The 26,500-nt window shown below is 41.7% G+C and overlaps 1 protein-coding gene across 2 annotated transcripts in view; it reads right to left on the reverse strand.

The window, feature by feature from the left end:
• The window catches only part of rbms2a (RNA binding motif, single stranded interacting protein 2a), a 46,447-nt gene that overhangs the window by 6,906 nt on the left and 13,041 nt on the right, over positions 1-26,500 (reverse strand). For both annotated transcript variants that reach the window (XM_034314276.2, XM_034314275.2), the window contains exons 2-9: positions 25,345-25,511; positions 17,494-17,552; positions 16,901-16,992; positions 15,944-16,101; positions 14,975-15,054; positions 13,107-13,216; positions 790-833; positions 431-524 (exon numbers count right to left, since the gene is read on the reverse strand). In XM_034314276.2, the coding sequence (XP_034170167.1) occupies positions 431-524; positions 790-833; positions 13,107-13,216; positions 14,975-15,054; positions 15,944-16,101; positions 16,901-16,992; positions 17,494-17,552; positions 25,345-25,511 (804 nt within the window). The remainder of the gene's footprint in view (positions 1-430; positions 525-789; positions 834-13,106; positions 13,217-14,974; positions 15,055-15,943; positions 16,102-16,900; positions 16,993-17,493; positions 17,553-25,344; positions 25,512-26,500) is intronic.

A 26,500-nucleotide genomic window follows, 5' to 3' on the forward strand; every position in this document is an offset into this window, starting at 1 on the left:
GTGTGTGTGTGGGGGAGGCGATATGACAGAAATATCATATCACGATACTTGAGGACATTTCTACAATACCCGATATGTATCATTAAATATGTAGTAGTGTCTACTAAAATAAATTCTAATCATCGCTATCGTCAAATCATCAAATCAGCTTCTTTCAATCAGTTTGTAAATGCTATTTAAAAAAAAAATCTAAGAAAAACATATCACGATACCTGCGATATCACAGAAAAGTGTATTGTAACACAATCTATCACAATATCAATAGTTTATCATCATATTGCTAAACCCAGCACCAAGCACTTACTCATTTAAATACCACACATGACGTTATTAATTTTCGTGAAACACAGATCACACTCCTGATGTAGTAAATAAACACATCTGTGCTGTATCGTTATTGATATCTTTATTTTAAGCCCTTATCACTGACCTGGTAAGACGGTACTTGAGAAGGCATGTAGGGAGACAGAGATGTCGGAGCGATCATTCTGTTCGGAGCGATGCTGTACGGAGACGAATAAAACCTGCAAATCACAGAAACATTTAAAATATCAATACTGTTACATTTTATAAATCAATAAATTAGACAAAAAACATGGGTTTTGTTCTTTAAGCGTGTTGCAGTACTAACTGTGGCCACTAGGTGTCACAAGGATCAAATGCTTTAGTACAGTATGGAACAGTGGCGTGAAAATTTCTGTATCATTATCACTTGTTTAATTCAGTGAATAAAACTCGTTTTTTTGATTGTTCGTTTATTTTACAGAGTGATAACGCCACGTTACTCACCCGTTCTGTAAGGCTGTTGGGTCGTATGTTAGCGTCATTCCTCCCTGAAATTACAAAAAACCAACAGATTTTAGATTTTACTATTCAAAAGTTCTTCAGTTTCTATACACAGAACAACTCACACAAGGCAAATATGTGCTTCAAATCTTTATTTATTACTATACTATACTAGACTATAGACTGTATGTATACTGTATACTATACAGTACAATACTATAGACTATAGACTGTATGTATACTGTATACTATACTACACTGTACTATAGACTGTAAATTGTACACTGTATACTATACTGTACTATATGTACACTATACTATACGATGTACACTATACAATATACTATATAATGTATACTTCATAGGATACAATACATGTAGTATATAGAATAAAATATGATACTATAGATTGTACACATAGTACTCTGCTATAGACTGTGGAATATATACCGCGCGTTACGCTACACTGTACTATAGACTGTGGAATATATACCGCGTTACGCTACACCGTACTATAGACTGTGGAATATACACCGCGCGTTACGCTACGCTGTACTATAGACTGTGGAATATACACTGCGCGTTACGCTACGCTGTACTATAGACTGTGGAATATACACTGCGCGTTACGCTACGCCGTACTATAGACTGTGGAATATATACCGCGTTACGCTACGCTGTACTATAGACTGTGGAATATACACCGCGCGTTACGCTACGCTGTACTATAGACTGTGGAATATATACCGCGCGTTACGCTACACCGTACTATAGACTGTGGAATATATACCGCGTTACGCTACACTGTACTATAGACTGTGGAATATATACCGCGCGTTACGCTACGCCGTACTATAGACTGTGGAATATATACCGCGCGTTACGCTACACCGTACTATAGACTGTGGAATATATACCGCGTTACGCTACGCCGTACTATAGACTGTGGAATATATACCGCGTTACGCTACGCTGTACTATAGACTGTAGAATATATACCGCGCGTTACGCTACACTGTACTATAGACTGTGGAATATATACCGCGTTACGCTACGCCGTACTATAGACTGTGGAATATATACCGCGCGTTACGCTACACTGTACTATAGACTGTGGAATATATACCGCGTTACGCTACACCGTACTACAGACTGTGGAATATATACCGCGCGTTACGCTACGCTGTACTATAGACTGTGGAATATACACCGCGCGTTACGCTCCGCTGTACTATAGACTGTGGAATATACACCGCGCGTTACGCTACGCTGTACTATAGACTGTGGAATATACACTGCGCGTTACGCTACGCTGTACTATAGACTGTGGAATATATACCGCGTTACGCTACACCGTACTATAGACTGTGGAATATACACCGCGCGTTACGCTACGCTGTACTATAGACTGTGGAATATACACCGCGCGTTACGCTACGCCGTACTATAGACTGTGGAATATACACCGCGCGTTACGCTACGCCGTACTATAGACTGTGGAATATATACCGCGCGTTACGCTACACCGTACTATAGACTGTGGAATATATACCGCGTTACGCTACGCCGTACTATAGACTGTGGAATATATACCGCGCGTTACGCTACGCTGTACTATAGACTGTGGAATATATACCGCGTTACGCTACGCCGTACTATAGACTGTGGAATATATACCGCGTTACGCTACGCTGTAATATAGACTGCAGAATATATACCGCGCGTTACGCTACACTGTACTATAGACTGTGGAATATATACCGCGTTACGCTACACCGTACTATAGACTGTGGAATATACACCGCGCGTTACGCTACGCTGTACTATAGACTGTGGAATATACACCGCGCGTTACGCTACGCTGTACTATAGACTGTGGAATATATACCGCGTTACGCTACACCGTACTATAGACTGTGGAATATATACCGCGTTACGCTACGCTGTACTATAGACTGCAGAATATATACCGCGCGTTACGCTACACTGTACTATAGACTGTGGAATATATACCGCGTTACGCTACACCGTACTATAGACTGTGGAATATACACCGCGCGTTACGCTACGCTGTACTATAGACTGTGGAATATACACCGCGCGTTACGCTACGCTGTACTATAGACTGTGGAATATATACCGCACGTTACGCTACACTGTACTATAGACTGTGGAATATATACCGCGTTACGCTACACCGTACTATAGACTGTGGAATATACACCGCGCGTCACGCTACGCCGTACTATAGACTGTGGAATATACACCGCGCGTTACGCTACGCTGTACTATAGACTGTGGAATATATACCGCGTTACGCTACACCGTACTATAGACTGTGGAATATACACCGCGCGTTACGCTACGCTGTACTATAGACTGTGGAATATACACCGCGCGTTACGCTACGCTGTACTATAGACTGTGGAATATATACCGCACGTTACGCTACACTGTACTATAGACTGTGGAATATATACCGCGCGTTACGCTACACTGTACTATAGACTGTGGAATATATACCGCGTTACGCTACACCGTACTATAGACTGTGGAATATACACCGCGCGTCACGCTACGCCGTACTATAGACTGTGGAATATACACCGCGCGTTACGCTACGCTGTACTATAGACTGTGGAATATATACCGCGTTACGCTACACCGTACTATAGACTGTGGAATATACACCGCGCGTTACGCTACGCTGTACTATAGACTGTGGAATATACACCGCGCGTTACGCTCCGCTGTACTATAGACTGTGGAATATCTACCGCGCGTTACGCTACGCCGTACTATAGACTGTGGAATATATACCGCGCGTTACGCTACACCGTACTATAGACTGTGGAATATATACCGCGTTACGCTACGCCGTACTATAGACTGTGGAATATATACCGCGTTACGCTACGCTGTACTATAGACTGTAGAATATATACCGCACGTTACGCTACACTGTACTATAGACTGTGGAATATATACCGCGTTACGCTACACTGTACTATAGACTGTGGAATACACACCGCGCGTTACGCTACACTGTACTATAGACTGTGGAATATATACCGCGTTACGCTACGCTGTACTATAGACTGTGGAATATATACCGCGCGTTACGCTACGCTGTACTATAGACTGTGGAATATATATCGCGTGTTACGCTACGCTGTACTATAGACTGTGGAATATATACCGCGCGTTACGCTACGCTGTACTATAGACTGTGGAATATATACCGCGCGTTACGCTACGCCGTACTATAGACTGTGGAATATATACCGCGTTACGCTACGCCGTACTATAGACTGTGGAATATATACCGCGCGTCACGCTACGCCGTACTATAGACTGTGGAATATATACCGCGCGTTACGCTACGCCGTACTATAGACTGTGGAATATACACCGCGCGTCACGCTACGCCGTACTATAGACTGTGGAATATATACCGCGTTACGCTACGCTGTACTATAGACTGTAGAATATATACCGCGCGTTACGCTACGCTGTACTATAGACTGTGGAATATATACCGCGTTACGCTACACCGTACTATAGACTGTGGAATATATACCGCGCGTTACGCTACACTGTACTATAGACTATGGAATATATACCGCGTTACGCTACACCGTACTATAGACTGTGGAATATACACCGCGCGTTACGCTACGCCGTACTATAGACTGTGGAATATATACCGCGTTACGCTACGCTGTACTATAGACTGTGGAATATATACCGCGCGTTACGCTACACTGTACTATAGACTATGGAATATATACCGCGTTACGCTACACCGTACTATAGACTGTGGAATATACACCGCGCGTTACGCTACGCTGTACTATAGACTGTGGAATATACACCGCGCGTCACGCTACGCTGTACTATAGACTGTGGAATATATACCGCACGTTACGCTACACTGTACTATAGACTGTGGAATATATACCGCGTTACGCTACACCGTACTATAGACTGTGGAATATACACCGCGCGTTACGCTACGCTGTACTATAGACTGTGGAATATACACCGCGCGTTACGCTACGCTGTACTATAGACTGTGGAATATACACCGCGCGTTACGCTACGCCGTACTATAGACTGTGGAATATATACCGCGTTACGCTACACCGTACTATAGACTGTGGAATATACACCGCGCGTTACGCTACGCTGTACTATAGACTGTGGAATATACACCGCGCGTTACGCTCCGCTGTACTATAGACTGTGGAATATCTACCGCGCGTTACGCTACGCCGTACTATAGACTGTGGAATATATACCGCGCGTTACGCTACACCGTACTATAGACTGTGGAATATATACCGCGTTACGCTACGCCGTACTATAGACTGTGGAATATATACCGCGTTACGCTACGCTGTACTATAGACTGTAGAATATATACCGCACGTTACGCTACACTGTACTACAGACAGTGGAATATATACCGCGTTACGCTACGCTGTACTATAGACTGTGGAATATATACCGCGTTACGCTACGCCGTACTATAGACTGTGGAATATATACCGCACGTTACGCTACACTGTACTATAGACTGTGGAATATATACCGCAGGTTACGCTACACCGTACTATAGACTGTGGAATATACACCGCGCGTCACGCTACGCCGTACTATAGACTGTGGAATATACACCGCGCGTTACGCTACGCTGTACTATAGACTGTGGAATATATACCGCGTTACGCTACACCGTACTATAGACTGTGGAATATACACCGCGCGTTACGCTACGCTGTACTATAGACTGTGGAATATACACCGCGCGTTACGCTCCGCCGTACTACAGACTGTGGAATATCTACCGCGCGTTACGCTACGCCGTACTATAGACTGTGGAATATATACCGCGCGTTACGCTACACCGTACTATAGACTGTGGAATATATACCGCGTTACGCTACGCCGTACTATAGACTGTGGAATATATACCGCGCGTTACGCTACGCTGTACTATAGACTGTGGAATATATATCGCGCGTTACGCTACGCTGTACTATAGACTGTGGAATATATACCGCGCGTTACGCTACGCTGTACTATAGACTGTGGAATATATACCGCGCGTTACGCTACGCCGTACTATAGACTGTGGAATATATACCGCGTTACGCTACGCCGTACTATAGACTGTGGAATATATACCGCGCGTTACGCTACGCCGTACTATAGACTGTGGAATATATACCGCGCGTTACGCTACGCCGTACTATAGACTGTGGAATATATACCGCGCGTTACGCTACACTGTACTATAGACTGTGGAATATATACCGCGCGTCACGCTACGCCGTACTATAGACTGTGGAATATATACCGCGCGTTACGCTACGCCGTACTATAGACTGTGGAATATACACCGCGCGTCACGCTACGCCGTACTATAGACTGTGGAATATATACCGCGTTACGCTACGCTGTACTATAGACTGTAGAATATATACCGCGCGTTACGCTACACTGTACTATAGACTGTGGAATATACACCGCGCGTCACGCTACGCCGTACTATAGACTGTGGAATATATACCGCGTTACGCTACGCTGTACTATAGACTGTAGAATATATACCGCGCGTTACGCTACGCCGTACTATAGACTGTGGAATATATACCGCGTTACGCTACACCGTACTATAGACTGTGGAATATATACCGCGCGTTACGCTACGCCGTACTATAGACTGTGGAATATACACCGCGCGTCACGCTACGCCGTACTATAGACTGTGGAATATATACCGCGTTACGCTACGCTGTACTATAGACTGTAGAATATATACCGCGCGTTACGCTACGCCGTACTATAGACTGTGGAATATATACCGCGTTACGCTACACCGTACTATAGACTGTGGAATATATACCGCGCGTTACGCTACACTGTACTATAGACTATGGAATATATACCGCGTTACGCTACACCGTACTATAGACTGTGGAATATACACCGCGCGTTACGCTACGCCGTACTATAGACTGTGGAATATATACCGCGTTACGCTACGCTGTACTATAGACTGTGGAATATATACCGCGCGTTACGCTACACTGTACTATAGACTATGGAATATATACCGCGTTACGCTACACCGTACTATAGACTGTGGAATATACACCGCGCGTTACGCTACGCTGTACTATAGACTGTGGAATATACACCGCGCGTCACGCTACGCTGTACTATAGACTGTGGAATATATACCGCACGTTACGCTACACTGTACTATAGACTGTGGAATATATACCGCGTTACGCTACACCGTACTATAGACTGTGGAATATACACCGCGCGTTACGCTACGCTGTACTATAGACTGTGGAATATACACCGCGCGTTACGCTACGCTGTACTATAGACTGTGGAATATACACCGCGCGTTACGCTACGCTGTACTATAGACTGTGGAATATATACCGCGTTACGCTACACCGTACTATAGACTGTGGAATATACACCGCGCGTTACGCTACGCTGTACTATAGACTGTGGAATATACACCGCGCGTTACGCTCCGCTGTACTATAGACTGTGGAATATCTACCGCGCGTTACGCTACGCCGTACTATAGACTGTGGAATATATACCGCGCGTTACGCTACACCGTACTATAGACTGTGGAATATATACCGCGTTACGCTACGCCGTACTATAGACTGTGGAATATATACCGCGTTACGCTACGCTGTACTATAGACTGTAGAATATATACCGCACGTTACGCTACACTGTACTATAGACTGTGGAATATATACCGCGTTACGCTACACTGTACTATAGACTGTGGAATACACACCGCGCGTTACGCTACACTGTACTATAGACTGTGGAATATATACCGCGTTACGCTACGCTGTACTATAGACTGTGGAATATATACCGCGCGTTACGCTACGCTGTACTATAGACTGTGGAATATATATCGCGCGTTACGCTACGCTGTACTATAGACTGTGGAATATATACCGCGCGTTACGCTACGCTGTACTATAGACTGTGGAATATATACCGCGCGTTACGCTACGCCGTACTATAGACTGTGGAATATATACCGCGTTACGCTACGCCGTACTATAGACTGTGGAATATATACCGCGCGTTACGCTACGCCGTACTATAGACTGTGGAATATATACCGCGCGTTACGCTACGCCGTACTATAGACTGTGGAATATATACCGCGCGTTACGCTACACTGTACTATAGACTGTGGAATATATACCGCGCGTCACGCTACGCCGTACTATAGACTGTGGAATATATACCGCGCGTTACGCTACGCCGTACTATAGACTGTGGAATATACACCGCGCGTCACGCTACGCCGTACTATAGACTGTGGAATATATACCGCGTTACGCTACGCTGTACTATAGACTGTAGAATATATACCGCGCGTTACGCTACACTGTACTATAGACTGTGGAATATATACCGCGTTACGCTACACCGTACTATAGACTGTGGAATATATACCGCGCGTTACGCTACACTGTACTATAGACTATGGAATATATACCGCGTTACGCTACACCGTACTATAGACTGTGGAATATACACCGCGCGTTACGCTACGCCGTACTATAGACTGTGGAATATATACCGCGTTACGCTACGCTGTACTATAGACTGTGGAATATATATCGCGTGTTACGCTACGCTGTACTATAGACTGTAGAATATATACCGCGCGTTACGCTACGCTGTACTATAGACTGTGGAATATATACCGCGCGTTACGCTACGCTGTAATATAGACTGAAGAATATATACCGCGCGTTACGCTACACTGTACTATAGACTGTGGAATATATACCGCGTTACGCTACACCGTACTATAGACTGTGGAATATACACCGCGCGTTACGCTACGCTGTACTATAGACTGTGGAATATACACCGCGCGTTACGCTACGCTGTACTATAGACTGTGGAATATATACCGCGTTACGCTACACCGTACTATAGACTGTGGAATATATACCGCGTTACGCTACGCTGTACTATAGACTGCAGAATATATACCGCGCGTTACGCTACACTGTACTATAGACTGTGGAATATATACCGCGTTACGCTACACCGTACTATAGACTGTGGAATATACACCGCGCGTTACGCTACGCTGTACTATAGACTGTGGAATATACACCGCGCGTTACGCTACGCTGTACTATAGACTGTGGAATATATACCGCACGTTACGCTACGCTGTACTATAGACTGTGGAATATATACCGCGTTACGCTACACCGTACTATAGACTGTGGAATATACACCGCGCGTCACGCTACGCCGTACTATAGACTGTGGAATATACACCGCGCGTTACGCTACGCTGTACTATAGACTGTGGAATATATACCGCGTTACGCTACGCCGTACTATAGACTGTGGAATATACACCGCGCGTTACGCTACACCGTACTATAGACTGTGGAATATACACCGCGCGTTACGCTACGCTGTACTATAGACTGTGGAATATACACCGCGCGTTACGCTACGCTGTACTATAGACTGTGGAATATATACCGCGTTACGCTACGCCGTACTATAGACTGTGGAATATATACCGCACGTTACGCTACACTGTACTATAGACTGTGGAATATATACCGCAGGTTACGCTACACCGTACTATAGACTGTGGAATATACACCGCGCGTCACGCTACGCCGTACTATAGACTGTGGAATATACACCGCGCGTTACGCTACGCTGTACTATAGACTGTGGAATATATACCGCGTTACGCTACACCGTACTATAGACTGTGGAATATACACCGCGCGTTACGCTACGCTGTACTATAGACTGTGGAATATACACCGCGCGTTACGCTCCGCCGTACTATAGACTGTGGAATATCTACCGCGCGTTACGCTACGCCGTACTATAGACTGTGGAATATATACCGCGCGTTACGCTACACCGTACTATAGACTGTGGAATATATACCGCGTTACGCTACGCCGTACTATAGACTGTGGAATATATACCGCGTTACGCTACGCTGTACTATAGACTGTAGAATATATACCGCACGTTACGCTACACTGTACTATAGACTGTGGAATATATACCGCGCGTTACGCTACGCCGTACTATAGACTGTGGAATATATACCGCGCGTTACGCTACGCCGTACTATAGACTGTGGAATATATACCGCGTTACGCTACGCCGTACTATAGACTGTGGAATATATACCGCGCGTCACGCTACGCCGTACTATAGACTGTGGAATATATACCGCGCGTTACGCTACGCCGTACTATAGACTGTGGAATATACACCGCGCGTCACGCTACGCCGTACTATAGACTGTGGAATATATACCGCGTTACGCTACGCTGTACTATAGACTGTAGAATATATACCGCGCGTTACGCTACGCCGTACTATAGACTGTGGAATATATACCGCGTTACGCTACACCGTACTATAGACTGTGGAATATATACCGCGCGTTACGCTACACTGTACTATAGACTATGGAATATATACCGCGTTACGCTACACCGTACTATAGACTGTGGAATATACACCGCGCGTTACGCTACGCCGTACTATAGACTGTGGAATATATACCGCGTTACGCTACGCTGTACTATAGACTGTGGAATATATACCGCGCGTTACGCTACACTGTACTATAGACTATGGAATATATACCGCGTTACGCTACACCGTACTATAGACTGTGGAATATACACCGCGCGTTACGCTACGCTGTACTATAGACTGTGGAATATACACCGCGCGTCACGCTACGCTGTACTATAGACTGTGGAATATATACCGCACGTTACGCTACACTGTACTATAGACTGTGGAATATATACCGCGTTACGCTACACCGTACTATAGACTGTGGAATATACACCGCGCGTTACGCTACGCTGTACTATAGACTGTGGAATATACACCGCGCGTTACGCTACGCTGTACTATAGACTGTGGAATATACACCGCGCGTTACGCTACGCTGTACTATAGACTGTGGAATATATACCGCGTTACGCTACACCGTACTATAGACTGTGGAATATACACCGCGCGTTACGCTACGCTGTACTATAGACTGTGGAATATACACCGCGCGTTACGCTCCGCTGTACTATAGACTGTGGAATATCTACCGCGCGTTACGCTACGCCGTACTATAGACTGTGGAATATATACCGCGCGTTACGCTACGCCGTACTATAGACTGTGGAATATATACCGCGTTACGCTACGCCGTACTATAGACTGTGGAATATATACCGCGTTACGCTACGCTGTACTATAGACTGTAGAATATATACCGCACGTTACGCTACACTGTACTATAGACTGTGGAATATATACCGCGTTACGCTACACCGTACTATAGACTGTGGAATACACACCGCGCGTTACGCTACACTGTACTATAGACTGTGGAATATATACCGCGTTACGCTACGCTGTACTATAGACTGTGGAATATATACCGCGCGTTACGCTACGCTGTACTATAGACTGTGGAATATATATCGCGCGTTACGCTACGCTGTACTATAGACTGTGGAATATATACCGCGCGTTACGCTACGCTGTACTATAGACTGTGGAATATATACCGCGCGTTACGCTACGCCGTACTATAGACTGTGGAATATATACCGCGTTACGCTACGCCGTACTATAGACTGTGGAATATATACCGCGCGTTACGCTACGCCGTACTATAGACTGTGGAATATATACCGCGCGTTACGCTACGCCGTACTATAGACTGTGGAATATATACCGCGCGTTACGCTACACCGTACTATAGACTGTGGAATATATACCGCGCGTCACGCTACGCCGTACTATAGACTGTGGAATATATACCGCGCGTTACGCTACGCCGTACTATAGACTGTGGAATATACACCGCGCGTCACGCTACGCCGTACTATAGACTGTGGAATATATACCGCGTTACGCTACGCTGTACTATAGACTGTAGAATATATACCGCGCGTTACGCTACACTGTACTATAGACTGTGGAATATATACCGCGTTACGCTACACCGTACTATAGACTGTGGAATATATACCGCGCGTTACGCTACACTGTACTATAGACTATGGAATATATACCGCGTTACGCTACACCGTACTATAGACTGTGGAATATACACCGCGCGTTACGCTACGCCGTACTATAGACTGTGGAATATATACCGCGTTACGCTACGCTGTACTATAGACTGTGGAATATATATCGCGTGTTACGCTACGCTGTACTATAGACTGTAGAATATATACCGCGCGTTACGCTACGCTGTACTATAGACTGTGGAATATATACCGCGTTACGCTACACTGTACTATAGACTGTGGAATATATATCGCGTGTTACGCTACGCTGTACTATAGACTGTGGAATATATACCGCGTTACGCTACACTGTACTATAGACTGTGGAATATATACCGCGTTACGCTACACCGTACTATAGACTGTGGAATATATACTGCGCGTTACGCTACGCTGTACTATAGACTGTGGAATATATACCGCGCGTCACGCTACGCCGTACTATAGACTGTGGAATATACACCGCGCGTTACGCTACGCTGTACTATAGACTGTGGAATATATACCGCGCGTTACGCTACGCTGTACTATAGACTGTGGAATATATATCGCGTGTTACGCTACGCTGTACTATAGACTGTGGAATATACACCGCGCGTTACGCTACGCCGTACTATAGACTGTGGAATATACACCGCAGGTTACGCTACGCCGTACTATAGACTGTGGAATATACACTGCGCGTTACGCTACGCTGTACTATAGACTGTGGAATATATACCGCGCGTTACGCTACGCTGTACTATAGACTGTGGAATATATACCGCGCGTTACGCTACGCTGTACTATAGACTGTGGAATATATACCGCGCGTTACGCTACACCGTACTATAGACTGTGGAATATACACCGCGCGTTACGCTACGCTGTACTATAGACTGTGGAATATACACCGCGCGTTACGCTACGCTGTACTATAGACTGTGGAATATATACCGCGCGTTACGCTACGCTGTACTATAGACTGTGGAATATATACCGCGTTACGCTACGCCGTACTATAGACTGTAGAATGTTTGGTTAGATTTAGTATTAGCAGGACAGCTAACATTTATCTGGTTAAAGTCATCAGTGAGTTTTGTTTATTTGCACACGCAGACAGAGAAATAACATAAATGATTAAAATACGCTGCTGGACTTCTCCTTTAACGTTACCGTGTCGGTGTCTCTGATCCAGGGCCGGCCGTTCTGCAGGTATTTCCCCTGATTCTGTCTCTTCTTCTGTCCTCCGTCAGCAAATTTACATAACAACGGCTCCGTCGGCACTAAAATACAAACCAGCGTGAGTCCAAAGATTCTCAATGCGCCATCAAAGATTCTCAAAGATTAATTTCTCCAACAAGACCCGTTCTTCACTAAATACTAGTGTGTAGACAGTGAAATTGTGTGTCTGTGTGTGTGTGTGTGTGTGTGACAGAGATCAGTGCTGACAACTGAGACATAACTTGTACAGAAACATCAGACTGAGATCCTGATTGGTTACACACACCTGACCTCTGACTGAAGGCCACTCACTCACTCACTCATACACACATTCACTCACTCACTCACTCACTCATACACACATTCACTCACTCACTCATACACACATTCACTCACTCACTCACTCACTCACTCATACACACATTCACTCACTCACTCATACACACATTCACTCACTCACTCACTCACTCACTCACTCATACACACATTCACTCACTCACTCATACACACATTCACTCACTCACTCACTCACTCACTCACTCATACACACATTCACTCACTCACTCACTCACTCATACACACATTCACTCACTCACTCATACACACATTCACTCACTCACTCACTCACTCACTCATACACACATTCACTCACTCACTCATACACACATTCACTCACTCACTCACTCACTCACTCATACACACATTCACTCACTCACTCATACACACATTCACTCACTCACTCACTCACTCATACACACATTCACTCACTCATTCACACACACACACACACATTCACTCACTCACTCACTCATACACACATTCACTCACTCACTCATACACACATTCACTCACTCACTCACTCATACACACATTCACTCACTCACTCATTCACACACACACACACACACATTCACTCACTCACTCATTCACACACACACACATTCACTCACTCACTCACTCATACACTCACTCACTCACTCATACACACATTCACTCACTCACTCACTCATACACACTCACTCACTCATACACACATTCACTCACTCGCTCACTCATACACACACTCACTCACTCATACACACATTCACTCACTCACTCATACACACACTCACTCACTCATACACACATTCACTCACTCATTCACACACACACACACACATACACACACTCACTCACTCACTCATACACACTCACTCACTCATACACACATTCACTCACTCACTCACTCATACACACTCACTCACTCATACACACACTCACTCACTCACTCACTCATACACACATTCACTCACTCACTCATACACACATTCACTCACTCATTCACACACACACACACACATTCACTCACTCACTCACTCATACACACTCACTCACTCATACACACATTCACTCACTCACTCACTCATACACACTCACTCACTCATACACACACTCACTCACTCACTCACTCATACACACATTCACTCACTCACTCATACACACATTCACTCACTCATTCACACACACACACACACACACATTCACTCACTCACTCACTCATACACACACTCACTCACTCACTCACTCATTCACACACACACACACACACATTCACTCACTCACACACACACATTCACTCATTCACACACACTCACACACACATTCACACTCACTCACATTCACACTCACACACTCACACACATTCACACTCACTCACTCACACATTCACACACACACACTCACTCACTCACACATTCACACACACACACTCACTCACTCACACATTCACACACACACACACTCACTCTCTCACTCTCTCTCTCTCTCACTCACTCACTCACCTGGCACTCCTGGTGGAGTTTTAATATATTTTCCATTAAAATGTTGGATAATGGCTTCACATTTCTCCGTGGATTCCATCCTGCAAAACACAAAATCCTTTCAATAAATAAATAAAAACTATGCAAAAAATCTATTTTGCCTTGCTAAGAAATATTTGCGGTAAATAAATAATTGTTTGAAATTCATTTAACCACCTTTGGGTTTTAGAAAAGTGCCACAGAAATTCAAACTATTATTGTATTATCAGTGACGGCTTTGTAATTTTTTTTTTTTTGCAGACTACAACTCCCACAATCCTCGGCCCATGACCTCGTGTCAAGCTCCTCCTCATTCAGTCACCTGATTATTAACGACACTCACCTGTGTGCGATCACACACTCTGTCTTTAAATCACACACTCTGTCTTTAAATCACACACACTCACTGATCCTGCATTCTCCAAGCTGCAGCTCTCGGCCTCGGTTGATTTGTTTGTTTGTTTGTTTATTAATCTGCTACGATGCTTTTTATAAAACCAGCAAATGTGTGCTTGGATCCGTCTGTTCGCTTTATCGTAGACGTTTCTTAACGTGAATTCAATTGACTTTTGGTCTGATTGTGTGTAAAATGCAAAGCTGGACTCAGCTGTAGTTTTTATTCATATATATCTCCATAATTTATATTTATATATCTCCAAAGTTTTAAGCTGAAGAAGGAGGAAGGAGAAGAAAGAAAAACACTTAATATATCAAATTTGTAAATGTATTTATTATACTGCTTCTTTCTTCACTTTTAAAAGGAAATGCTCGACCTCCTGAACATTCTCATGAAGCAGGAAGTTATATAAACGACTGTAAATAACTTTAAACCTGACAGTTTACTATAAAGTGCCTCAGGTGTGAAAGCAATCATCCTCTAATGGCCTGAAGGAATACTGTGAAGGAGCAAACAGGAAGTAGGTGAAGAGTGAACAGGAAGTGGGGTTTTACCTGGCGAATCCGACGCCTCTGCTGGTCCCGTTGGCGTCTCGGAGGATTCGCGTGGAAATCACCTGACCGAAAGATTTCAGCATGGACTCCAGCTCCTGCTCGTCCATCGACACGGGCAGGTTGGAGATGTACAGGTTAGTCGGGTCCTGCTCCTGTTGCTGAAAACAGCACGAGACAAAAAGGAAAAAATTTAAACCTGCTCAATTAATATACCAATATTTTTTAAAGCATTTAGAACTATTTATTCAAACTTAGATCTTAGATTCTATACATTAGAGTTTTTTATTTTTTTAATCATATTTTTGTTCCTTGATTGTTTCAATAATTATATTAACTACTGTTTCGATTTTTTTTTTTTTTCTGAATACAAAATTTTTAGAAATGTAATCGATGCTGTGTTACTGACAGCCAGCAATCAAGGTGTTGAAAGAGAAAAATAAACTAAATAAACAAATAATTAAGAATCTATAAAAGTAAAAGAACACAAAAGTTAAAAGTGAAAATTAAAGTGTAAAGACAGGAAAAAGTACAGAAGAGGAAGAATAGAAAGATATTCTTTTATTTTTCCCTCTACACCCTCCAAAGCACTCGTCCTGTTTTTCAGTGTTACTGAAACGGATAAAAACAAAAGAGGGACAGAAACAAAACAGAGCATTGAAATAAATAAATAAATAATTACTGTCCATAAGATCAAAAGCAAAAACACAGCATGGGAAAAGTACAGAAAAGGAGCTAAATTATAAAAATAAATAAATAAAAAAGTACAAAATAGAAAACGGTACATTAAAAGAGGAATAAAAAAATAAACATACTAAAAGAAGAAAAAAGGATCAGGGATATTTTCCTGTTTTATTTTCACTCACTTATATACAGAGAGCTGTGTGTTTGAGATTATTATTATTATTATTATTATTATTATTGTTATTATTATTGTTATTGTTATTGATCTGGACTTACTTTGGCCATTTGCGCTTGGATGCCGGTGGACTTTAGAGCCGTTACAGCTTTCTGAGCCGCTGCAGGACTGTCAAAGTCAACAAAGCCATAACCTACACACACACACACACACACACACACACACGTATGAAAATAATTAAAAAGAGACTTGATCTGTATATTAAAGCTCATTTCTGTGGAAGTTAAACAATAACTTTGCGCTATAACTGTACTGTGTATATAACAGTGTATATAGTCACAGTGCCAGTAATCTGAGTGAAACTCCACAACACGTTTTTAACACGTTACTGTTTCACTGAAACACAATTTATGAAGTTGTTCACTAGAAACTAATTCAATCTGCAATAAAAATTCATTTTAAAATTACTGTTTTATGTGAATTAGCAAAGCAAATTCAGATTTTACCTTCCACTGTTCTGAATTATGATGATTTATTATTATTATTATTATTATTATTATTATTATTATTATTATTAATATATGATCATTATGATTAATATAAAGTGATAATATTAATGAGTGTGCTCATTATTTTTTATTATAATAATCATTTATTCATATTAATATTAGTTTTATGTTTTGAAGCCTCTGACCTTTGCACTTGTTGGTCGTTTTGTCCAGGATGGCTTTGGTGGATACGATCTTCCCGTACCTTCCAAAATAAAAAGTACAGAATGATCAAAAACACGCAAAATCACACACACACACACACACACACACACTCTATCCAGTGCAAGATGTAAGCGCCTTTGATGTCTCCATGTACCCTCCCTTACATTTTCCTCTGTGTGTGTGTGTGTGTGTGTGTGTGTGTGTGTGTGTGTGTGTGTGTGTGTACTCTACGAGTGTGATCTCATGGCTGTTGTTTTCCTGCAGGTTGAAACATCACCCCAGGGACAAAAACAATTTGTTCCGGACTTTTCCCTTCTCCACCTGTCTGAGTCGCATAAAAATATCCACCGAAGTGCCGTTGAAATTCTCCTCATTTCACTCCGCTCTTTTTTAAAAACCATAAAAAAATATATTCATTACATTTATTTGTGTTTTAGCGCAAGGACGTACACAAAGTTCCCCCGATGACATCATCAAAGGAGATACAGGGTCACATGACTTAGAACGGCCGTGCAAAATCAATGTCAGTGTTTAGTATTTATTATTTCACTTATTAAAGATGTTTTTAGAAATAGAACTTTAACATCAACTTTATTAAATTAAGACTAAAAAAAGAATCGTACAACAGCACATTCACGCCGAGTGTTTTATTCCTCTTACACCACAGCAATTTACCAACGATTACAAATTTATTTTATTAAAATACAACATCACACTTTTCACCACAGAAACCGAGAAACCGCAAAGAAGCATAAACTCCTCTGTCCTGAAGACGTCGGAAAACTTACAGTTACAGCAGCTTTACCTCTGACTGTTACAAAGCGCTGACACTGGAGACTCCTTCCACACATGTCTCCCTACAGATCATTCATCAATTACACACTTTTCTTTTTCATCTGTTTATCATCAGTGGAGCGTCCGCTGTACACGTCCCTGTGAATGAGCTGTTGCTATAGAAACGATAACGTATCAGAGCGAGCGCATTAATATAAACCTGCGCTACTGTCAGAGCTGCTGTTCTAGAAAACTCATCAACACCTTCTGACCAATCAGAGTGCAGAATGAAAGCTAAAGAAAAACTGTAAATAATTCCACCTATCTTTTAAAGTTTAGTTTTAAACTTTACACACAGGGAGGACGGATACACACTCTGCCTCTGTGTGTGTGTGTGTGTGTGTGTGTGTGTGTGTGTGTGTGTGTGTTCGTTCTGCACTGAAGTGAACTTTCCCTCATTTGCTTTGACGTAAACCCGACGCTGCTCCAGTAACCAGGCCGTGAAACTCGATCCCTCTGTCCTTCTCTTTCTCTTTTCCTCCTTCCATCCTTCACTCGTCCTCTGGGTCCTAAAGCACTTCAGTTTTCAGCCCAGTGAACGCTACACCACTTTTAAACCCTCGGACTCTCCGAGCCGCTCACGCTGCACCACGTAAATGATGTGAGCTCCGTAGTTTGATGTAGTAGCAGTGTGTATGTCTGTGTGTGTACACTACATCATCACTCACACACTTCAGCATCTCTCACCTGGAGAGTTTTTCCCCTCTGAAACACACCTGATCCCCAAATCACACACACTCTCACCAAAATAAACACGAGAGCTGTCTATCACATGAGAAATAAGAGAAAAGAGAAATAAGAGAGAACTCCGTGAAGGAGACGCAACAGTGCGGATTGTCTGTTCTGCAAAGAGAACCGGAGCAACAGTTTAGAGAAATGTAGATATTTTTAATTGAGTGTGTTGTCAGGAATCACGGCGTGTGTGTGTGTGTTTATTAAATCATTTCTTATAGAAGCGATGTTACTGTGTTTATCTTTTTTCCTCACTTACTCTCACACACTAATAGACGCATGATAAACTGGATTCAGGAATCTGCTGCGCGTGACAGAAGAGGAATCTGATTCCTCTCGGACTCTCAGCGGCTGTTTCTCAGCGTAGTTCAGCGGTTACCGAGTTACATTAAAAGGAAATCAAAGCATCAAAAACTGGAACTAAACCAAGAACCTCCAGGGCCAAAATCTAGTTCCTGCAGGTTTCTGTAGAATTCTTTCCCTTCTGATGAAATCTTAAAGACTGGAACTAAACCAAGAACTAAAATATTTAAAACTGGAACTAAACCAAGAACTAAAATCTTATTAACAAGAACTAAACCAAGAACTAAAATCTTAAAAGCTGGAACTAAACCAAAAACAGGTCCCAATACATATTTGTGCATTTTAATAATAAAAGTTTCTAATTCTGAATATTTTAATTAAAGCACAGTTGACTGTAATACCACTTTTTTTTCCGGTTTTGTAGTTCCTAATTAAAATGTGCTTTTATTGTGTGTTTACAGAACCACTAACTCATTCCTGTGTTGAATGCCACATATTTCAGTTTGCAATCAGAGTCGTTCTGGCTCAACAAGAAGTCGCATAAACCCGGGACTCAAACAGAGCGGACTCCAATTCTGTAGCTGAAGCTCGTTCTAAATTTAATTTCTATAGTTCCCACTACAAAGTGCATTTTTGGCTGTTTTTTTTTTCTGGTTTATACACAACATAATTAATAACAGAAAGGCACGAGCTAGCAAAACCGACATGCCTATAAAACACGCTTCTTAAATTCAGCTTAGCGGGTTAGCGCACCGCAGAAATGTGGAACTTTTAAGTGAAAAGAAATGGTTTTGATTCAGCAGAAATTCAGTCTTACAAATAACACACACACTACCTGTGTTTACCTGTACCGGACTTTTTTTTTTTTTTTTTTTTTTTTTTTACAGGTTAGCGTTAATATGTGCTTCTATAATTAGCACTGATAATTTAATATTTTTGGCACTGTGTTTGCAATAACGCTGGAGGAAATCCCGCCTCCTCACCGACCTTTTCTCTACAGATCTGGCAACATGTTCAGACATTCCTCTCTGTCTCGACACGGTGTGTGTGTGTGTGTGTGTGTGTGTGTGTTGGCACTGCCTGTGGATTATTCACTGAAGCAGAAAATTCTACTTTAAGTTACAGTTTCAGCAGAATGCGTGCAGGTACAAACAAGTCGAATGATTTTAAACACTGATGTAACACCTCATACAATAATTATATAAAATATAATATAAAATAATCAACTTCAGGGCTGTAGCCGTGTGTGTGTGTGTGTGTGTGTGTGTGTGAGTGTGTGTGTGTGTGTGTGTGTGTGTATACAGACCTGCTGCTCAACTTTGACCCACATGATCAACTCAAGTGAAGAATCACATGTTTTTATTTATCACATAATCACACTCTCCTTCTGACTTCACCCCCCCGTCGTTCCCACAATGGTACATTCCATTTTCAATTTGCTCCGATAAATAACATTTCACTACAAATATTGTGTCGATTTATTCTTAAAAGAACGTCTAAACCTCTAAACGCTAAACTTCATCTTCATTTTACATTTCATACACATTTAACTGATTGTTAATAATTATCCTTACTTTATAAGCAGATTATTTACAACATGATCACTAAATATGTTCATTTTGTTTTTCTGAAACTCACTTAAAAACTGTTTGAAACGGAAACCTGAATGTGTTTTCTTCCAAAATGTGACATATTTACAAATAAAACTGTATTTATTTCTTTTATATGTGTGTGTTTTTAGCCACCAGGATTTGATTGTCCTGCAAAACGTTAGCACCTCGATGTGAGACGTGTTCAGCCCTGATGAACAGAACGCAGCATGACCAAAGACACGAGCGAACAAGGTAAGAAAAAGAAAGAAAAGAAAAGCTCAGTTCTGACTTCAGAGTTTTTAAAGACATTAAACTAAGGAAGAATTCAATACTTTAACATGTTATTATAATATCTAATAATCTATTCTACAGAATAACCAATAACAGCGGTAACTCTAACTCCGTCTGTCTGTGTGCAGTATCAGGAAATAAAATACTGTACCACTTAACGCCTTCTAATTTAGCAAACATTAAAAATACACAAAGTTTAACAAACTTTAAAAAATAAAAATAATGAACACCCGATAACGTTCTATTAAAAACATTAACTAGAGGCTGAATGCTAGCTGAAGGCGTGTCATTCTTTAATAAATAAAAAATTGTAATCATTGATAAATTGCTAGGATTAAAGATCGTGGATCTGTTTCTTAATTTTTGTTGTTTGCCGAAGTAGCGCATTCAGGAAAACAAAACAAAGCTAAATAAAGTAAACCAAAAACAACTAAAAAACAGTTTTTAAGAGTTCAGAAGCCACAGCTGTGTGTGTATAAAACCACAGCTTTTGTATTTAGGCAAAGTTTCCTTTGTAGCTTTTCACCGCGGTGGCAGATACGATATTTAAAAACCGGTACTTTTTTTTTCTTGTTCGTATCCGAGCAGTAAACCTCGCACTACAACGCTACCTGAATAATGAGATAAGCTCCGCCCCCTGGTGATGTGACGTCACGCCGCATCAGTCACATCTAAAGGCGATAAATAAACCCAGAGGTTTAGCGTGAAGATGTAGAGTGTGTTAATAACTGAACATTATATTTGCTTAAAATCAGAAATCATCAAAATAATTGATAATCAATTGACAACAGAGCGGCACGATACTGAAGAAAACTGCGATATTCAGTACGACAATGTTGTAAGAGTGTAAAATCAATTTAAATATATTTATATTTAAAAACTGAAAATGACGTAACCATCATACATCTCATGTTCTTCCGAGGAAAAGAAAACATTCTCTGCTGTCGCCGTAAAACTCTGACTTTTCGTAAGTTTTTGAAGTAAAATCATTCCGTTATCGCAGGCCCGTGCGTTACGCATATCGCCATATTTACATTCGCGATATTTTGATAATTTCGACATATTGTGCAGCTCTAACAACAATATCTAAATGTAAACAAACGGAATGTCTGAAGATTTTGATTATTAACACACACACTAACACACACTAACACACACTAACCACACACCAACACACACACACCAACACACACTAACACACACACAAATACATACTAACACACACACAACCACACACTAACACACACACAAATACATACTAACACACACACTAACACACACTAACCACACACTAACACACACACTAACACACACACAAATACATACTAACACACAACCACACACCAACACACACTAACACACACTTACACACACACCAACACACACTAACACACACACAAATACATACTAACACACACAAATACATACTAACACACACACACAACCACACACCAACACACACACAAATACATACTAACACACACACACACTAACACACACCAACACACACACAAATACATACTAACACACACACACACTAACACACACCAACACACACACAAATACATACTAACACACACACTAACACACACACACTAATACACACTAACACACACTAACACAGTGGTGTATTCATTAAACACTACACTCTCATACAGAAGCTCTTCTTTAGCGAGGTGTGTAAACCCGGTGACGCTCGGTTGTGTGTACGTTATATTATTTGTGTAATTTGTCGAGCGATGGTTCTACCAGCTGACGTTGTGTATGAAGATTTAAACACTGCAGCTGCTGCTGAGACTCAGCCGTCTGAGTTTTTCCATATGTTAAAGCGTCTGCTGTGTGTTTGTGGAAAAGCAGAATCACGGCCGTGAGAGTCGTTTAGGAAAAAAAAAACACGCTGTCACAATTTCCACTGCAGATTAAAAGCAGCTCGAGTCGTTCGGCACTTTTCTGCCCCGCGCTTTAATTAAAGACGAAGGCTCGTACATACGCCAAAACGCTCACACTGACGCTAACGGCGCTTTTCTTTTTATCTCACTTTTAAACAAAAGCTTTTGATTTTTTCGGATTTATTTACACACTGGAGTATACCTGATCAAAATTTACATTTTAAACCAATTAAAAACTACACAGAAAAAGTTACTGCGTAATGTTTTTATTTCTCAGTAAACTACCAAAATGACCTCATATCACCTCTATACCTTAATCTTTACTACAAATACAAGAATGTACATATAAATATGCATTATTATGCAAATTTGGACACGCCCCATGTCCTCCTGCGATCACTAACAGCCTAATATCTCTAGCATTAGCTAACTTAGCTACCCAGTCAGCTAACGTCTCACAAACTAGCCTCACATTAGACACGAGTGAGAGTCTCGACTTACATCATCATTTTCTCACCAATTTATTTAAACTTGCTAGAATATATTTCAGTGTTACCTTGAGGTTAGCTACGTTAGCTAGCTAGCCAGATTAGTTAGTGACATCACAACCTGAGGTCATGTTTATATACAAAATACCGAGCAAGTCTTTGTTTTAATGGCAAAAATGTGAACTTGGCTAGACCTGTGAGAAAGTTGACCCAAACACACACAACTATAAAATCACAACCAGCATCTGAGTGGAGTTTAAACATCATGCTGTAGAGTTCAGGAGGAGTTTACAGACACGATTTTGCCTCGTTATCTCTTTAATATCTGTATTCGACCAACGCAGAGAGGGTTTTAGTGATAAAATCCTGGCTATCGGTCTCTCGTACACGCCTCGCCTCCTCTCCCCTCGTCTCTCTCCGTCCTTTTGTCCGCTGATTTATCTGCACGATAAAAACAGATGTTTCCTTCCATATGTGGCTTTATGCAAATGATTCGGAATAACACACAACTTGCACTTATTTAAAAACACACACACACACACAGTGAGAGCGCCGAGTCCATTTTCCCACTCTCCTATGCTGAATTAGCGATTTTTTTTTTTGTATGATCAAAAACCACAGCCCTGATTGTCAAACCTTTTCACTTCCATCGCTGTTATACAAAAAATTAATTCAGAGAACCAAAAACAAGTGCTTACAGAACCGATCAACTTCTTAAAAAATGAATTAAAAACTGGCTGTAGTTCAGCAAATTTTTCTAAACACAAACCAGAGCGACTTCTGTAGCAGATCATCTGTTGCGGTTTATCCAATCACACGCATTTATTTAAATTATTTAGCTGAAGGCAGCTCATCGAACCAGAGAACAGCTACAGGGCGAGAGACATTAACTCAGAAAGGGAAGAGCTTTCACAGACTTTTGTCGATTTTTTTAAATATTTTATTTACGTTCTCTGCTCTAATTCGCAAACTGACGACAAGAAATATTTAACAAAAGGAGACGTAAACAGAATGTTTAACGATGAATGGACTTAGAATCGTCATATTTATAGGCACCTACAGGATCATAATGCAACAACACAATACACACAACTGCACAATACACACAACTAAACACAGGGACAAATGTAACTACGTGCAGCCGTAAAATTAACGTATTATTTTTAACGTTTTAATGAAACTGCTCTGCACTGCAGCACTTTTTAAACTGCCGTTTAAAAGGCGTGTGAAGTGTAAACAGTCGAACACAGAGCCGTCAGAAACCTCATGACTGTTCAGTAACGAAGTGCTAATAACCGAAGTTACGATTAAATAAAGCCTCTCTTGTGTCAGATAAAGATTAAAGGTGCAGTCAGTCGATATCTCGATATCCACGACATCTATGAAAAGTGTATCGTGATGTATTATATCGTCGTATCGCACGGCTGATAGTTGATTGTCAGTGTTGCGTGCTGATTTGCATATCAACCTGTCACAGACCAATCAGATTTCAGTCTTACACAATACGCGTGAAATGAGCAGCTGTTAAAAAAAACAAAAAAAAAAACAAGCAGAACTCATAAAATGCTCAAAGACACTTCAGGTTTATATCGAGTCTCCACTGATGCGTCGCTGTTGAGTAAACTTTCCCTGACGTAACAACACACTCACTATCGGTAACGTTCAGATTTTATCTGAATTTATCTCGCAGCGTGTGGACTCACGGCTGACAGAGTTTGACCAGGTCCTGGTCGGTGGTCCCGGGGTGAAGGCCGCGGATGTACAGGTTGGTTTTGCTCAGTTGTTCCCCGCCTCCTGCACTGCTCGCGCTGCTGCTGTTAGTGTTGGGACTCGGGGGCGCCATCTGGGGACCGGAGGATACATAGGACTGCTGCAGGAACACAAAAAAATAAAGTTGATGAAACTTTTAACCATCACCTCCACCATTTGCTAACACTGAGCCTCATTTAACAACCTTTTAGCAAAAATATCTGTAAATATTTACAACCAGTTTACAAACCAGTTTATTACAATATTACAAACCAGTTTACAAATAAATTCACGTGAAGTTCCCTGATTTAATTCGTATTCGAGTGTCTATGTTGATAAACACCAATCAACCTTAAATTATCAAGTACAATCACAGCATTTAGCCACGCCCACAAAACTCCATGAAAGGCAAAGCTCACAGAGAGCTGAAAACGTCACAATGGCGCCTCCTAAGCGCGGCGTGCGATAAATCTTCCAGTAATGCAGCTCAGCCACTGCAGCACATCGGCTACCAATGACACACACTAGCTCCTCCTCCTCTTCTTATACAGTGCCATTACTTTTGCACTCACTGAACGGCGAGTCTTATTTCAAATATTATTCAAAATGTACATTGAATGTGTGCGTAACTGAAATAAGTAACTTGACAGTGTAATGTGTGTATAAAATCACAGGAGCTCATGCACAATTATACGATTTGAAGTCGATCAGTCGAGATTGACACGAGTGAATCTATTTATACGTAAATTTACACAAACTCAAGACTCAGATGTTGGATTCTGAACAGTTTTTCTGACACATCTCACTGCCTTTAATCAGAGTTACACTGAACGTGTGATTACGCTCATGCGTCGCAAGTTTCATTTTCATTTTCACTCTTCCAGGCAGTTAGAACAAGAACAAACAGCGCACACAAAAACCTTATTTCTACAGTAACTCCTCCCAGACTAAGCACATGACATCATCAATGCTTTAATTCCTGCTTTTAATAATCCTTTAGTAATGAATTAATTCTTTGTAAATCACCTGAAACATGAAAAACTATACGTGCTATTCTATACTAAACGACTTATCCTGCGCAAAATTAGCATTCGTTATTTAAGATCTTCG

This window comes from Pangasianodon hypophthalmus, chromosome 20, assembly GCF_027358585.1.
Source record: "Pangasianodon hypophthalmus isolate fPanHyp1 chromosome 20, fPanHyp1.pri, whole genome shotgun sequence".
NCBI classification, from domain to species: Eukaryota; Metazoa; Chordata; class Actinopteri; order Siluriformes; family Pangasiidae; genus Pangasianodon; species Pangasianodon hypophthalmus.